The sequence below is a fragment of the Haemaphysalis longicornis genome, unplaced genomic scaffold (genome assembly GCF_048455015.1).
Source record: "Haemaphysalis longicornis isolate Haplotype H1 unplaced genomic scaffold, Haemaphysalis longicornis Haplotype H1 scaffold_2, whole genome shotgun sequence".
Taxonomy (NCBI): Eukaryota; Metazoa; Arthropoda; class Arachnida; order Ixodida; family Ixodidae; genus Haemaphysalis; species Haemaphysalis longicornis.
In genome coordinates, this window is record NW_027526295.1 from 209139924 (window position 1) to 209158404 (window position 18481).

At 47.6% G+C, this 18481-nt stretch overlaps 1 protein-coding gene across 2 annotated transcripts in view; it reads left to right on the plus strand.

Annotated features, from left to right (window-relative positions):
• LOC144169863 (uncharacterized) overlaps nucleotides 1-18481 on the plus strand; it is a 47299-nt gene that overhangs the window by 11024 nt on the left and 17794 nt on the right. The window contains exons 10-12 of one of the 2 annotated variants that reach the window (XM_077699260.1): nucleotides 566-649; nucleotides 12814-12855; nucleotides 13375-13458. In XM_077699260.1, the coding sequence (XP_077555386.1) occupies nucleotides 566-649; nucleotides 12814-12855; nucleotides 13375-13458 (210 nt within the window). The remainder of the gene's footprint in view (nucleotides 1-565; nucleotides 650-12813; nucleotides 12856-13374; nucleotides 13459-18481) is intronic. The other variant, XM_077699261.1, reaches the window with a different exon arrangement.

The following is an 18481-nucleotide window of genomic DNA, read 5'->3' on the forward strand; positions in this document are numbered from 1 at the left end:
AGATGGAGGGGGGGTGTTTTACTTTAAAAAAGCAGCTAGTTAGACATGCAAAACCACATTAGGTGGGCAAGCCTTCAACGAGGCTTGCGTCTGCCAGCTTTCTACGGAAGAGAAGGAAAAAAATGGGAGGAAATGAATGCCATGCCCGATGATTACAAACTGCCTTCGCTAGTGGGGTCCTTCGAGCGCTGGCCTGCCATGCTGGATGTGGCACGCTGCCTTGCTGTGCATTTCAGAATTGTGCACTATTGGCTTTAATGCAAAAAAAAAAAAAAAAAAGGTTGCGGCGGGGGGGTGGGGGGTGGGGAGAAGGCGGGGAGGGGCTTAGATTTGAAGAGAAATTTTGCGGGATGTAAATTTTGGGTGTGCCACGTCTCGCTGTCAGCCGGGCAGGAAAGGAATGTGCCACTGTGCGCGAAGATTATGAGATCTGAGGGCTCCGTGCGCATGCGCATGCCTTGCCCTCTTCTTGACGTTGGGCCCTGTGAGCTCCTAACTCTGCCGTGCCTCTCCCCTCCCTCTTCCTGCCGACGGGCGCTGTGAACGCTTCCTGGGCACGACACAGAGCTGACATCAGCAGCATCGGTCTTCACGGGACTGGGCCAGGTCTTCCAGCCAGTTGGCACAACAGGCGAGGTCCAAGCTCAGGGTGGGTGTCCTGCGTTCCTCAGTTTCACGCTTTGCCTTCCAGGGACATAGCAACCCCCAAGGCCAGTCTTGTAAGATGAAAAATGTTCTGTGCTTATAATGCACCACACTGCTTTTTTCCCTGCCCCTTCCTGCATCATCTGCAGGTATTATCAGTGATATTGCAGGGATATTTAAGGGAATTTGTTCATTTTTTGTTCGTGTTTGGATTCCATAGGCACTCTTTGTTGTTTATTGAGGATTTAAAGCAGCATTTGGTTTCTGAAGGCGGAGGGAAGAAGAGACAATGCTTTATCTGCAGCACTAGCAACAAATACACAGCAGGAACCTAGAACTACGCACAAAGTTTTTGCAGTGGGAATGGACGATGTCCGAGTTTTGAAAGTTCAACTTGCAATTGTGCCAGGGTTTCTTTTTCTTTTTTTTTCCCCTCTAGGAAGAATCTGAGTTACACCTGCTACGAGCATATGGGCTGAAACCTAGTGTTCGTGGTTAATTTTGGAGTACCTATGAAATGTAATTATATCTGTGTATCCGAGTATCAAGCTTAGGTTATGGTTGTTCAAAGTGTTTATTTTTGAGTCTCGCCGTTGCAGAAAACGTTGAAAACGTTGAGTGCAGCCGTCAGCTGAAGTAAACGGACCACGGGAGTGGTGGCCAAAACTAATTGCTGCGCCGTCTGGTTGCGCGGCGCCTGCTGTCGAGACCGCACACAGTGCAGGTGCGGCCTAGCAGTGCAGCACACATGCCGCTATCGCTCGCTTTTTCGCGATTGTCTCACGCTCCGATAAATTGACGCCAGGGGAACCGCGCTGCCCTTTTTTGGTCTGCTGGTCAACACACCTGTGGAAACGGCACGCTGGCACAATCGGCTGTAACGCGGCTCTGCTGACAGAGTTGGCACGCTGGTGATTATCTCGTTTTTTAAGCTTTTTTTTTTTTTTGCAACACCACACCCCCCGCGTCATATATTGAAGCAAAAAATAAAGCAGAAAGAAAATCACTGTGCAGTCGAAGAAAATAAGACAAAACACCATCTTTGTCGGTTTTGAGGATAGATGCGAAATTGTAGGCGTCCTGAGAAAATCAGCGAAGTCGAAAAATTATTGATGCTAACCTTGCATGCTAAGGTTTTGACAAATACTGCGGTGTTTAGGTATGTACTGCATTGCTTTATGAAACTTGGTTTGCCGTATGTGCCATTTCGCAATTGCTCAGGAAAATCCAGATTGGCAATTTTTTCAAGTTCGAGGCACCGACACATACATTTAATGTTCAAAAACTACATTGCGATACGAGGTACCATTGAACCACGCCTTGAATGCCCAGCGATTATCGAAATGCATGCGAACTACATTTTTCGATTAGATTTATTTGCACTTGAAAACATTATTGACAGTTCTTGCGCAATTCTTTGACGCGAGTTGAAATTGAAGAATTTAATCCAAAGGGGGGTCGTTAATTCGATGGTTGAAGATAAAAAGATTCCTAGCTTATGGCCGACGGCACGTGGAAAACAAACAACGGTATACTTCAAAACAGCCAAGTTTATTTACACGTATTATTTTACAAAGCACTGCACAGGGCCGTCGTTCTCAGATGGGGGTCCGCAGACAAAAAGAGGAACGTGAAGGCACTTTGGACTCCGTGGGTCCCTCCGCGATACTCCCCAATTCCTTTTTTTCCAAACCCTGCCGCGAGCTAAAGTGGATTTGCCGCATGACATGCTAGAATAACATCTCCGCACAGCACAAATTTTAAAGCTGGCTTTTTGCACAACGTTTCAGTTATGCAGAAAAGCCACACTCCAAAGGCGGGCATAGAGGTATGTGTATAAGCGACTTTGGCTGCAAGGGTTAATTGTGCGACAATAGGGCACGTATCATCATATTTCATCGTGGGGTCCCCCACCACTTTTTGCAAGCCCAGAAGGAGTCCTCGGCACGCTACCGGCCGAGTACCACTGGCATAAAAAATCAGAGCTCGTGCAAATCCCAGGTCCTGGGGGCAGCCCTATTTCCTTCACAACGCCATACACTTAGGTTAAGGGGACGTGCTCCTCCAAACAACTTTTTTTTTAATAATTAAGTTAGGAGGCTGACATTTTCACAGCTTGTAGAGATTGAGCTCCTCTGGTCATATATGTAATCAGATTTTGAATACCTGCTCCAGATAAAATGTTACGCAGCATGACTTTCAGAAAAATGGCTTTTTTGTGCACACTTTTTTTTATAGTAAAAATTTTTTCTGAAACTTTTAAAATAGCCTAGGTGGTTCCTTATGAACTGCAGAGTGCACAAATCTACCTGAAAAAGCCTCATCATCATTTTCCTCACCACGAAAAAAAAATTACTGGTAGTGTGCCTTTTTTTGTTCTGTATATTTTTGTTTTATGACCGTCAGAAATATCTAAGGACACAAATTGCATAATGAACAAGATTTGTGCACTCTACGTGTTATAATGAACATCTGTGCAAAATTTCATCCTGATACGACAACTTTAAGTGGGAAAATAAGTGTGCACAAACTCAGAAAACGGACAAAAACAACAAGCTGAGAAAAACGCAATTGAAAGTTCATTTCTTTGGCAGATTCAGAAATTCTTGCTCAAACAACATGAAACTTGGTGGGGATACAGTCTGAAATGTCCACATTGAGGTACTAAAACTAGAATGCTCCTGCTGCATAAGTTGCACCCTCACGGTTTTTGCTGGGGTAGTCCTTGGTATGGGACCGTTTCACCAGGCTGTGGCAATGGGGCTAGCCTTAGCAGTCAGCTTGGCACACATCTGCCTGATCCTCCGCTGGTCACTTGCATTGCTTAGTCTGACCAGTTCTTCTGAAGGGAAGATTCCCAGTTCTTGAGAACTTGCTCAAAGCTAGTGGCACCTGTTGAACCACAACCCTGCGAGAGCAGTGGCAGTCTCCACTACAGTGAACTGCAGGTTGTACGATAGCGTCCTGTCCCAGATGCGCAGTGCTGCTTCCATCTCCATGGCATGGGATGAGCAGTCGACATTTTTTTCACACACAAGAGGCATGAAAGGCTTGCCACACTTCCTCCTCTTGCTCATCAAGCTTTTGGTGGCGGCTACAAGTACAAGTAGTTTGACAGCACCCCAAAATCCAGGCAGAGACCAGTGCCAAGAGAAATGGCAGTGCAAACACTGTTGTGGCTCGTGTCTTTGCTTCTGCCAAGTACCATCAAAAATCACACTGAGGTCAGTCTGACCAGCTTGCAACGCAGTTACTTGCCTTGCTTCAGCAAGGTTGTCAGAGACGCCGTTTGTGGCCGCAACATGAACTTTCTTGGCAGTGTTGTAGAACGTCTTTTGATGCTGTGGTTTTGGTAGACCAAGAATGGCACAAAACCTGCACAGCTGATCGTGTCCGATGCCAACCACGCGTGCAGCGAGTACTGCTTTCACATTGACGGCGAAACTATCACGGGGACTTCCCCTGCAGAGTTCCGGTTTGCGGCCTCTGCGACCGACGGCGGCAGCGCGCTGCGACGAGTAAACAGAAGAAATCACTCCCGCAGCCACTCCCGCAGGGCACTTCTTGTTTTTGCACTTCAGTTCCAGTACCGATGCGAGGCCCTTCCGCTTGTTCGCAACCTCAACTACGACGAGTTCGCACTTCCCGCACGTCGCGCACACGGTGCCACTCAAGGTCAGTCAGAGCGCCGACTTCACAGATAACTGCACCGCTCCCGTGGCTGGCTGTCTCCTCACCTTGGAAGGCTGCCGACTTCTTCTCCGATGCGCTTATAAAGCCGATATCTTCGCTGATAAAATCAGCTTCGCCTGGTAGAGCCGCGCTTGCAACGCTTGAAGGCCCGGCGCCGTTAGGCCTCACGGTGCCGGTCGTGCCGGCATTGGCCGTGGTCGTCACAATGCTGCGCCGCTTGCGCTTGCCTTTGTACCGGCATGAAGTACGCTGTTTCCGGCGTCTAAAGTCACGCTTCTCCTCACCGTTCACGATTAAAAACACACGATAAGGAAATAGAAAAGATAGCGCGAAGTAGCGAACGGAACGATGCGGGCGATGGCGGCTCACAAGCGGCAAGAGCCAATGGCGGTCCCGCTTTCGCGTCACGTGATTTAAATGCCCAGTGGGAGCTCGCAAAACAAGCGGGAAGAAACATTTTTTTTATTTTTTTTACGCGGAGATACGAAGCTGGCGAGCGGCTCAATCGAGAGAACAAGGCTTGATCTACCTCTCTCAAGTGACCGAAATGGCGGCGAGCCACGCTGCCGTGCGGAATAAATTCTCAAACCTGGCCGAAATTTGGCTTGATTGCGCGATTTCTTGGGTCACCGCGAGTCATTCAGACACATTTTTCACTAAGTTCTCGTTCGTATTTCGTTTTCATTTTTTTACCCATGAAAGAAGGATAGTCGAAGATGCTAATGCAAGGTAAAACAAAAAATCGGTATATTTCGAAAAAATCGCGTTTTTTCGACCCGCGTGTCCCCTTAAGGGTAATTACAAAAGTCCCATCTCCCAAAGAGACGTCACAACAGAGAGTGAGGAGGACCTATCAATTAGCCAATACTAGGCCGCTGAGTGGCCGCAAAGACGGTCAGTTGTTGTGTACACAAATAGCCATGGGACCCAACTCTTTCACTCTCATGCGAAACTCGAAGGTGTTTATCAAAAACACGCTACCGAACAAACAACAACAGATCTCAACTGAGAAACTTCACTTAAAGGGGCACTGACACAAATTTTATCTTTTTTTTTTTTTTTTTTTTTTGCGATAAGTAGCTAGTGACCTACTTATAACCTGTAGAAACCTCATTTGCTTCAGCGTGCGACGGTTGTTTAATTAGAGGCATTTTTAATGCAGCCAGTCGCAGTTTCGGTTTCAGTGAGTGCCGCGAAACGATGGATTTTGTGGATTTTGTGTGAACAAAGCTGACCACGTGACCGTCGGAGGGATATCACAGAGCAGAGCCGCCGTAGCACTGTCGAATCCGTTCGTTCTCGAGAGCAGAAGCTCCGCCCTCCGGCCCTCCGATTAGAGCGGCGAGCCGGGCAAGCCGGCGAAAAACGCCGGCAGTGCGGAAGCGGCAAACACAAACTCGTGACGTGTTTGGACGTTGTTTATTTACACAATATCCTCGGGATGTCGATTGCGCGTGGTCCTCTGCTGGCTGCTCGGTTGCGTTTCGCACACTTTAAAATTGATTTTAAATATGTTCTAGGCTGTATTCGCCGCTGATATTTTGCAGATGATGTATATGTGTTCCCACCAATCTATCTCCGAAGTTATCTCGCCTTCAAAATTTTGTGTCAGTGCCCCTTTAACAAAAAAACCTTGGGTGCTCCGTATAAATCCCCAGCCATGCAATGCATGTCTAAAATTAAGCTCTGCGCAGAAGATTCCCTTCTTTGATAGCCGGCGCCGGAATTCTAAGAAGGCGGGCTGCGCACGCATTACAAAAAAGTCATCACTCACTCCTTCGTCAACATATCTCTGTGGTAGTGGCTACAGTGATAGGGCCGTGCCCGGCAGTGTTCCTCTAACTGCGCGGCGTGATTCCCCTGGCGCTGATTTATCAAAGCAACAAGCAGTCGCGAAGAAGTGAGCGATAGCGGCATGTTTGCTGTACTGGTATGCCGCACCTGCGCTGTGCGCGGTATCGACAGCAGGCGCCGCGCAACCAGACGGCACAGCGATTAGTTTTGGCCACCGCTCCCGTGGTTCGTTTACTTCAGCTCACGGCTGTACATACTTTCTGTGGGATTGAAATTGCACTGCTACTCTAAAGTACCGTGAAAACGGCCATCCAAACTACAGAGATTTCAAGTAAAAAAATACCGGGTGGGTGAATTCTCCTATAAGTTTGGCCAGTAACAGCAAAAAAAATGAAAAAAGTGGCTGCATTCATGCATCAGAAGTACATGTGCGTTTTTTCCTCACTCATCACCAATGGTTTCTAATAGGAGCTGCAGTGCTTTGTCCATAATGTTTTCCGAGCTTGTGGTCGTGTTACCATTTGCTGTTTGGGGAGGATAAAATTTCTTGTTCTCAGACCCTTCGAGAGGTGTGGGAATGCATGCAACTCCCAGGGTGGTATCTTCTGACAGGGGTACCCAAGCCCCACAAGGAAAATTCGGGTGTCTCAGTCAGTGCACACCATCAACTTGTGATTCAAAATGCTATTTAACTTCACTTAGGTTTGCTTAAGGGGAGACGCGGGTCTTGGAATCCCGAAATTTGGCCAAAAAGTCGATTTTTAGAAATCGCCATTTTCGGAAAGTAGAGCTATTTTTCTACCGGTTAGCAAAATATCCAGACCCAGGAGTACGTATTTGAGCCATAATATCAATTTATAGCACCGACGCCCGCTAAAATCGGCCAAGATTCGACGCGAAAATAGCATTTTTTCGACGACTCGCCCCTCGGGTTCTACATGCCCCACGGCGTCCATCTTGGTCTCATTCGAAAGCGCGTCTTTTCGTTTTCAATTCCCCGCCAGAACCACTCCGTTTCGTCCATTGGTTGCGAGTAAAACCGGGGTAGAAAAGAGACGGAACGCGCCGCCCAATTGGCTACTGACTGCACGTGACCGCAGGGCGCAACCTCATTGGCTGGGCGCCGTGGGTCGTCTGCTCGGCACTCTCATCACAGTGCAACGGCTCATGTATTCATCTATGCGAGGACCGGCAAAAGCCCCGCATGGCGTAAAAATAAAATAAATATGTCTATCGATAACTTAAAGGAAGAACTAGCAGTATTAAAAGCGCTTGGAGTACGATTTTCTGCGTGTCTGACGACGACTTTTCGCGAGAACGGCGCCGAGACGGAGGTAGGCTTAGCGCCCCCGCGGGCTGCCGAGACGATAGCGTAGCGATATGATTACGCCTGCGGGGGCAATAAGTTGCGTCTATCTTTCGATCAGCAGCAAATAGAAAGAAAAGAAATGATAAAGTGGAGGATGCCGCACGCCGACGTCGCAAGGGAAGTGTGTTCATTCTGTTATCAACGATGCCGCGGCGGGTCGGCCCGCACTCCGGCGCGCGCTTCCTTGTCGGCAGGTTACCATATAGATGAGCGATTTGGGAATTATAAATGCTCGCACTGAGCACAATGTGCGTTAGTGACGTGATATACGAGTAGATTAGACCGAAAACGTGGTTATCCCACCTAGCCAAGCGCATGCACGTTACAGAACAGTGGCGGGCATTCCGTTAGCAGCCCCTTCGCTGCAACTCATTTCACGCGATGCAAATCCGATTTGATTGCTACAAATGAAGCAGTAACATAACAAAATAAACGTTTACAACTGTGGTGCACGATCGGCACCTCAGCCCTACCGTAAAATTCCGAGCAAGCGCCCCCCCTCAGCAAGTCGGAATTACCGGCAAAGTGGAGGGGGGGGCGCTATCCCGGAATGGCACCGAAATTCAAGATGGCGGCGACCATTGTTTTTACGAAAAAAAAATGCAGTGCGCGTAGTTTTAAACTTTCATTAGGAAGATGAACTTTATTACGCAAAAGATGTTACAGTTAGTTACTTTGGAAACCATTGCAAAATTTAGCAGCAAAAAAAAAAAGTTCACAGCACTCTGCTGCCCCAGTCTTCTAGTGCCACGGCTTGATCATACTGCTGTTCGTCACTTTCGAAACCATCGAAAGACTCCTCAGAGTCTGTAGCAAAAAAAAAGTTCGGCGCACTCGTCTTCCATTCCGCCCCGGTCTACTGGCACCACGGCTCCGACATCTGCCAGCCCGCCGTGCAGGTCGCCGTCCTCGGAGCCATCGAGTGCGTTTGCAATGCTGCGCCCCTTGAAGCAGCGCGCCACTGTTTCCTCCGGTACAGCAGCCCACGCCTCGGCAACAAAATCAAGGACCTGCTGCCGCGACGGCTTCTTAAAGTTGCCTTTTGGCATCGTTTCGCCATCGCAGGGAGTTCGCGGAAGTCCGGAAGGTGCTTACTGCTTCCACAGATTCCTCGGGCGTCCTCTGGCTCTCGTTCATGGCGCGGCGCATTGCAACGCCGAACCGCTGCTTCCACCTGCTTATGTAGTGGCTGGAAGCTACAAAGTTACCCAACTGCATGCTGTTTGCTATTTTCACAGCCTCTTCAGACAGCAGCCGGTTGCTAACGGCGCGTCCCGCGCTTCTTTCGCGCTCTAAGAACTCGAACAGCGCATCGTTCACGTACTCGCTGAACACTGGGACGCCGTTGCTTAGCTTCCGTCGAAGTTTTGCTGCAGGAGATTCTGATTGTCGAAATTCTTCACCCATTCTCCCGTATGCGCTTTCGGTCGAGCTTGAACTGTCGAGAGGTCTGGTGCACGTTTTTCCCGTGCTCTCGGTGCCATCGGATCACCTCGATTTTCTTTGCAACTGTGTAGGAATGCATGACCAACCACCGCCAAAACAAATTAACAAATGGCGCTTAGCGTTCGGTTGAAGCATGATTGGATTGGATTGGATTCGTAGACTGGCTCCGGCAAGTCAGTGTTGCCTGCACGCGGTGCGTGATAACTGCTCGGATGGAGGGGGGGGGGGCGCTTTCCCGGAACGGCGCGGAAATTGGAAATTAGCACTGAAGTGGTGGGGGGGCGCTTGCACGGGTGGGGGCGCTTGCTCGGAATTTTACGGTAGTCGCCAAAGAGTGACGGCGCGCTGCCAACAGCATAAAAATTGAAGCAACGTTCTGGCTTTGCTTTTGTTCAGTTTTTCTGCCAGGTGCCCTCTGTACACAGAGGATTTCATAATTTTCCCACCAACGGATTCCAGCAAAATTGGTATGCTCTTGTTGAGCGAAAAGCGAGCTACATTCTAGAACCTTTCTTTTTTTCATATGCTCAATAGATAAAACTGTCACTTGTAGTAAAACTTCAACTGCGATTTTCTCAGCTTCCCTTTTTTTGCATATGTGCCTAGCCTTACAGGGGTTTTGAGGTAGTTTTTTTCAAAGGATTTCTACAAGTGTTATACCGTTGAATTCAGGATAAAATGAACTGCATGCTGAAGCTATTTTAATTGGCTCATTTTGCCTCAAATAAATGTTATGAGTTATAATTAGAGGTCATTAAGTTTTCAGAAAACTGTACTTGGCATAATTTTATTAATTCTATCCAATCAACTATCTTTACAGGAATATAAATAGCTTCAGCATGCATGGCAGGTCTTAAGCTACACATCCATACCATTTATTTTAAGAAAAATTTAATAAAAAGTTCCTTAAAGGCCCGTAAGAAATTACTTAATTAGGCTCTAGTGTTTTCTTAATAACTCAAAAAATAATTATACCACTTGAAAACTAATTACATATTTGAAATGAGGAAGACAAAACACATATGCACAGTGATTTTCATTATCACAGACCAATTAATAAAAAAGTTCATTTCAAGACCCACGTCTCCCCTTAAAGGGGCCCTAAATAGGCTTCGGAAAGTCGCCATTTCAATTGCGCAATTGCTAGAGTACCCTTCACGACAACGTATACCAAATATTACACCTCTGCGTAAAACAGGGGCTGCACAAACTCGCAAAAAAGATCCTTTCTTTTCTTGTTTACCTGACGATCCTCGTCGCCATTCTGCCACACTCTGACGTAAAGTTTTGGCTCTGACGCAGCCTCTATGATGCACGAAGCACTGAACAGTACGGCGCCGCTATTGGTGGGCCCCTTTAAATGCTGTGGCCAATCGGCGTTCCCGGCTCGAGAGAAACGCGGGTGCACGTTTCAGCGAGCAGCCCTCCTGCACCGGCGGCACAGTGTATCTTAGTAGGAGCGAATGTCCGTTGTCGCCATCCATCACACGAGCTTAGCTGAGTTTGTAGATACAGTTAAACCTCGTTATAACGAGACGGGCTATAACAAAATAATGGATATAACGAGCAAATCGTAATTCCCCTTGAAAGTCCCCATGGAAACCCATGTATTTAAAACCTCGTTTTAACGAGGTAAAATTTGCCCGTTACGGGATATAACGAACAAATTTCGTTGAGAAATCAAATTTTGAGCTAATTTTTAAACAGTGCGCGACGCGGCAACTGTATTAGCAGTTCAAAACTCCCGCCACGCGCGCGAAGCTGGATGGCGCGCCATGCGGACGCTGCGCCCGCGAAGCCATTCCCACCCTCCTCTCGCTGCGCACGGCATGCAGACAATGGGGCCCTTCGATTTACAGTTTTGGACTCACCGCGGGCTCCCCGAGAAGCAGCCCGGCGTTCGATTTTCACATGCATCCCTATGGCTTCGGGGAATCCTCGGACTACCCGCGGACTATCCGTGGCGAGTCCGAGAAGAGCCCCAATGCGTCGCCTTCCTCTCCCCCCCTGCCCCCTCCTCCCCTGTTCGTATCGCCGACGTCGCTGCGTAGTTGCGTGTGCGTGGATTTTGGCAGTCTTCAGCCTTATCTTTTATCGTACTGCTCGCGTGATTCCAACAACGCGAGTGCGACAGGCGGAAAGCGAAAGCTAAAGGCTATCGCGCTTGAACAGAAGACGGCTATGATAAAAGCTATGATAAAAGCCGTCTCATCGGGCGCGAAGGAAGGTAAGGTGCACTCCGTGGTACGGTGGCAAGAGACTTTGACGTGTGGACGAGTACGCTGTCCACCATCGTGAGCAACCGAGAGTCCATCGTCAGCGCTGTTGCACGTGGCGTGAAAGGAAGCGCTAAGGACGGCGTCGGAGGCACTAGATGCGGTGGACGTGCTGCGCCGCTACTTCGGCGCGCACGAGGGCGGCGAAGATGGCGTGAACATAGCGGCCGCAGCTGAGCGAGCCATTGCTCGCATCAGGAAGGTGCATCAACGTCCAATTACGGACTACTTCGAGCCAAGTCTGTTTGAAATACGAGTTTTGAACTGCAATAAAGTAGGTTCGTGACTTTTCCTTTTTACCTCCGGAATGTGTTTATTTTGCTAACTACCGCCGTGCGGCAAGATGCTATTTCGCCCGCTTTTTGTTTTAGGTAACTACAATGCAAATATTTGCGGTAAATGTCGGCTACGGCTATAACGAAATATTGGCTATAACGAGCAAATCGCGGCGCCCCTTCAATTTCGTTATAACGAGGTTTAACTGTACATCATGTCGTTTACTACAAGGTATGAATAACGCTGAAAAACACGGGAGAGTCTCTGCAGACGGAAACACCGCTACACAGGCGACTGCGGCAAGCATCTGCCTGCACAGTCGACAAGGAGCCCACTCTGTGGTGTATGCACGATACGGCATACACCACAGCAGCTAAGAGTTGTCACTGCCCGCCAAGTGGGACTTCTGCTGAAAATCAGTTTATAAACGTGTAAAAGGGGGTGATAGTGCTGTGAAAGATTGCGCTGGTGATCGTCGTCGGCGCAGCTTCATAAAGCGATGTCTGAATAACTGTGGTGATGCTAAGCCTTTTCCGTGCCACTACAACGCTGCATGCAGAAACGCTAAAATAACTGCGCGCATCTTGGACAAGCAAGGGCCTTTCCCTGTTTCTGTAGGTGGTCTTGCGCCTTGCCGGTGACATTGCAGCTTTCACAGTGTTTTGGAGGTGCGATGAGAGGGTAGAAGCTTGAGGCCTTATTGCTGGACCTTTTTAATGAATGATAACTCGGCTAATACTCAATGCTTTTAAACCATTTTTGCGGCAGGACGTTCCTTGGATAGTACACCAGTGATTGCGCACGTAAAATCGCAACCTTTGGAACCCTGTTTAGGGTCCCTTTAATGCTGAATAAGATGCTATCTAGCTGCCCGTGAGCTCACAACATGCATTTGGCGGCTGCTTATGCGTAGTACTGTAGGCCTAATTTTTCTGTTTCTGGGTTACGTCAGGTGGGGTAAAGCCTCATTATAGTGACAGTCTGAGGAAAACTTGTTATAAAGGCTCATTATGGTTATTAAGGGGGTACGTGGGCCTTAAGACTATTTTTTAATTTTTAAATAAACTCCGTGAAACTTGTCAGCCTTGCTTCTTCTTTTCCAGTGATTTCAAATGTGCCATTACTTTTTGAGGCACTCAATTAGTTCCCAGGATAGTGATATTCGTCATTTTGGAGGAACAATAGACGAAGCGTTAGTCATAAAACTGTCATTTTACACTGGTGAATACACTATAGGAAGCGGTTTTTTGATGCATCACTTGGGACTGATTTTATCAACCTAGAATTTTGTTTTTTCTCTTCATATCTGTCAAGTTGGAGGACCATTCTATACTCAGGAGGTTGACTTGCATGCAGGTAAATATGGTATGAGCTCTTGTCTTTTGGCTGGAGCAAGTTCGTGTGCTGCCTTCATGGCTTTTTGAATATTCGATGAGTGTAGCTCTCTGCCTATTTGTGTCTGCTTTCCATTCAGTGTGTGTGATGGCCAGAGAAAAGTGGTAGCTGTAGGGTCTATTCGATTCAGCCTGCACCGCTTGAACCAGTTCACAGCGGTGCAAAGCGGGTTCCGCCATCGCCGGAACCAGACCTGCACATTTTTCGTCTGCTTCTGCACCTCCTCGGCAGGGAGTGCAGGCAAAGCCATGAACCCGTCCCGCACCCGTCGGCACCACCGGTGAATCGAACGGCGCGGTTCAGGTGCCGCGAGCTGCACCGCTGAAACGAACGGCGAAGTGCGGCACCGCCTGAACTGGTTCACGCGGTGCAGGTGAAACGAATAGACCCGTAGGTCCTTGTTTTGCACCTGCTGGAGGGCCAGCTGTGTGCAGCCAGGTATTGCAGCTCACACAGCGCTTGCAATTGTGTTGGCTGCAGGCATCCTGGTGAGCCCTGGAGTGGTGGGGGGCCAGTCAGCATCCATTATGCTGCCCATGTCGCTTGCCCAGTCTATGCCCTCAAGTGAGCTCTCCCCCTCGCATTGTCTCATTTATCCCCTGTTTGGCACTGTGGAGGTGGTATTCCCACTGCCGTGGCATGACTGAATTAATCAGTCTTGATTTTGAATTATTCTGTCTAGTAGTGCTTTGTTGTAGAATAGAGCGATTTGTCTAGTTACAGATATATGTTGGTGCTTCCCCTTTTAGTTGGAAGTGGTTCACCTCTGCATGTATATATCTGTGTGTGTGTGTGTGTGTGCATGCACACGTGGGCTTTCAAGAACAAGCTAGGCTTGTTCAATAACCTATGGATGTGGGGCAGTGGCTATTGCAGAGCTTGTGATTTTGCTGACTTTGATAGATGCAATCTTGTTGTTTATTTTTGCTAGTGTTGTCTTGACTGCTTTTTTGCTGCTTAGTTCATTGGGATTTTTCAGGTAGTTGGATTGGTGAACATGGTTGGATAAGCTTCTGGAAAACTGAGTTTTAAACTTGGCTGATCCACTGAGTTTTGATCTGCTGCCGTGGCTTGTTTGGATGGCAGCCCTTGCTATGAGCTTCTAAGATTTTTTTTGTGTGGCCCTGAGTCAAGAAGTGCTTTCTTTGAATTTGGTTTTTGTGCTTTCCTTACAGTCATGATTGTCTACTGCTTATATGGCCTATGTGACCCATTTGTTTTCATTGGAGCATACGAAGTGGTGATATGTGAACCAGAGCATTGCAGTACAACTGCGTATTATGAATTCTTCGGAAGTCGGAAATCGAGCTGCATTTTTGCTTTTTTGCTGTTAGAGATTATTTTCTTTCCCTCATTGGACATCAGCACATCACTGTCGCGTTCGGTGGTAAACAGTGAAGAACCTATTTTGAACTGTAAAAGAGCTTTAACGCGGGCCAGTTGGTACATAATGATTAAAGAGAAAAACAGCGCTAAAGACAGGACAGGACTGGTGTTTGTGTTGGTTCCTGCGTGGCACCAGTTCTAAGTGACATTTTGTTGGCTAGCTTGCACCGCACCTTGGATGGGGACCTCCAATGCCGCAATGTTCTACGCATTTTTCGCTATGTCGATGATTTCCTCGTAATCTTTGTGTCCCCATATGAACAGTATCACAAGCGTGCCAATGCCATTTTTTTTTTTTTCAGTTTTTAGCACCACACTTGACCAGTACACCATAACCCGAGAACTCATGTCCGACTCTCGGTTGAGGTCCCTTGATCGCGTGCTTAACTTTCAAGCTGATCACGTTTGCTGGGAATACTTTCCACGGTCTGTTAAGAGCATGCTGCCCTTTACCTCTGCAGACTCAAAAGCTGTAAAAAGGGGCGTTGCTCTCTCTGCAATGAAAAATGCGTTGTTTGGGTCATGTACCCACTTGATTGAGCACTGCCTTCAGAACCAGGCTGCATTTAGCTGGATGCCCTGACGGGCTGCTTAGCAGCCTCGCAGCAATGCTACTGGTAGAAAACCGCAAACGTGCTGGGAGCAAATCCCAACCTTAGGAACCCTGTCGTGGAACCGCTTTTATCCCGTATGCTCACCAGGGCCCGTTTGCCCGTACGCATAAGTTCCTGATTAAGTTCCCGCTTACGAAAAAGATGCCAATAAGTCGAAGTCGGCCACGACAAATAAGCCGGTTACCAGAAAACCCGACGAAAACGCTACCTTAACCGAGCGTTTGTGTCAGTTTCGGGCACACAACTTATTACCTAGACAGCGCTGAAGTTGTAGTTCAGAACTTATTCGTATACTTATCGCGTTCGGGCAAACGGGCCCTGGTGTTGCACAGGATTAAGAGAGCGGCTGCCCGAGGGGTAGTACAAGTGGTTTTTTCTGCACCAAATAAGCTTGGTAGTCTGTGCCGTGCCATGAATAACGGAGAAAGAAAAGCCAGTTGCAACATTAAGCATGCCAAATGTTGCGTCAACTGCAGCGTAGGGGTGGTGTATGAAAATCCAACCTAAATTGGCCAGACAGGACGGTGCATCAATGATCGCCTAAGGGAGTACGCATACTGCCTAAAACAGGGCACGGGCAGCAACCTTGCTGACACTGTTCGAAGTGTAACGGGTGCACGCCAGCCTTTGAAGAAGTCGCCATTCTAAAATGATACCAAGAGCAACACACACAAGTGATATTCGAAGCACTAGTCATACAGCAAAGGGGAAAAGATTGCATCATCAGTCCTTCGTTGGGATTAAGGGACAAGGAGATTAGGTATCTCACTTCATAATCACTAGTACTGTTATATCTATTTTTTTGTATATGTTCATTCTGAAAGATGTGTTTAGAAACCCACTTTTTTTAAAATAGAACTTAAGTTGGCAGTCAGCGCTGTGTGTGTCTATTCTCCCCTTTGTCCTGTCTTTAGCGCTGTTTTTTTTATAAACCTATTTAGCCAAGCTTTTTCCATTTAGAGGTCAGAGATTGACAGTATCATGTTTGCACAGTTATAATGCAAGCTTTGTTTTTACAAAGCTTTGTGCTCCAAAATTTCTCTTTTGTCATATTAACCATGCTCCGAATATGAAGACTGCTTTTTTAGTCTGTTTAATGCTTGAAGATATCACAAATTTGACCGTGGAATATAAAAAAGACTGATTAATCCTCGTAATGAGACTGGCTATAACAAAATAATGGCTATAACAAACAAATCATAAATCCCCTTGAAAGTCCTCTGTTGACACCAATGTATTTATAACCTCATTTTAACGAGGTGAAATTTGCCCTTTGTGGGATATAACAAACATATTTCATTCGAAAGTAATATTTTGAGACAATTTGAGGGAAGCGCGCAAGGCAGGTTTAAGACTGTGCGCGGCGCAACAACTGTATTTTTTTAGCAGTTTGCAAAACCCACCATGCACACTCCCTCACACGTGCGCAAAGCTGGATGGTGCGCCATGCGTCCACTGCGCCTGTGAAGCCATTCCCACCTTCCTCTCGCTGCGCGCATCACACAGCCAATGCACACGGCACGCATGGCCGCGGCGCCCTCGCTCGCAACTGTTGTCACTCGCTGCTGCGCGCTCCGAGAGCCTCTTTGTTGAAGTTGTGCGCGTTCCTTCTTCTTTTTTATCGCGCTGCACGCGTGATTCGAACAGCATGAATGCATCAGGCAGGAAGCGAAAGTGAAATACTTTAAACATGAAGTTAGCTGTGATAAAACGTATCATATCGGGCACGAAGATGCATAACTTCTTTGCAGCAGTGCCTGTTTGATATAGGAATGAGGTAATTTGAACTCCAATAATGTAGGTGCGCAAATGGTCCTTTTTATCTCCGGATTGCGGTTACTTTGTTGCATACTGCCATTCGGCGCAATTTAATTTTGCCCGCTATTTGATTTCAGCAAGTACAGTGCCCAATATTTGCATAAATTCTTGGTACGGCTACAACGAGCAAATCGCACCACCCCCTGAATTTTGTTATAACGAGGTATAACTGTATTTAAATGTTTTCGCAATGCAACCAGTTTGGTCACTAAACACATGACAGCGCAGTACAATGTAGAATTTTTTATGCCCATATTGTGATCTCGGCACGCCACAGGAATAGCCAGGAATCCATATCTGTTGCAGAGATAGCACATTCTTTTTAATCAAGATGCCTTAGGCCTACAAAAGTGTAGTCATTGTTTGTTTTTGTGTGCGCATCGGAGAACGTTATCCAGAATGGAAAATAGGATACACAGTGCATTGCAGTTCTGAAGGAACAGAGTGGACGATACGGGGATGGAGGAGCAATCGAGGATAGGTTTTCAAGGCAGCACCAACAAGAAAAGCCCTTCGGGCACCAAAATGTGGTAGCACTCTGCGCTGCGAGAGAAGCTGGCAGAATTGAGGCGGGAGTGTGGAGCAAAGCTGTAGCTCGTGAACACTGCACTTGTACAGCTGAAGGCGAAAGAGCTTGACCCAAGAGGCCGGTTTGTCTCGTGACTAGCTTTCTAATCACAGGATACGCGTTTGTCTAGCATTGGTTCAGTGTATTTCTTTCTGTGTCCCGTCGTACAGCGCTAGTATCATGTACCCAGCATTAATCTACCAACTAGCCCAACTTTCCGTCCTTAATTCATGACGACTTTAATGCAGGCCTTCATTGGGTGCAAAAGTTCAGGCAATGTGCCGGTGCTCTCCTCCTCCTCCCCCCCCCCCCCCCCCCCCCCCCTCTGGTCACTTCTTCTGTGCCAAACTTCTTTCTACCAAAGGCTGCCTCCAGAATATGAACAAAGACTTGTGTGTGAACATCTTCGACAGAACTCTGTCTGGTTGGGTTAAACTTAAAAGAGGCAAATACACCAACCAAGGGCGTTTATTCAAAGCGGTCCCAACGTTTCGGAGCCAACTCAGCTCCTTCATCAGGGGTGACTATGTACAAACAAGAAGCAGCGGTTATATAGGTGTCTTCTTTTTCTTTTTTCTTACTGGATTCTTGCCCTTGCGCGTCGGAGGCCGTGGCCGTAGATGGTGGGAAGGGCTCCGAGGGATCTATTCCCGCGGAGCCCTTCCCACCATCTACGGCCACGGCCTCTGACGCGCAAGGGCAAGAATCCAGTAAGAAAAAAGAAAAAGAAGACACCTATATAACCGCTGCTTCTTGTTTGTACATAGTCACCCCTGATGAAGGAGCTGAGTTGGCTCCGAAACGTTGGGACCGCTTTGAATAAACGCCCTTGGTTGGTGTATTTGCCTCTTAACAAAGACTTGTGGCATTTCATTATGCCTTGACTTTGTACATTGTCTGTGCGGTTAAAGCTGCCCTCGTCTCTCTTTCACTGGCACTCCTTGGAGAAAATTTTAAGGGAAAATCCCCGTCTCGTCAACATTTTGCCTATCTGCCTGATTGAATAATTCAGCATCCATGAAAAAGACATTTTGCACACACCAAACTGCAACAGCACAAAAAGGAGACTCTAAGACTGCGCTGTTCTGCATGTCTTCCTTTGTTGGCATGTGCAAAATGTTCTGTTGTGGTCGCCATTTACTTGGGAATGGGAAGATCAGTAAAATGCTGACGAGCAGCTACCCGCCGCTGTGGCTCAGTG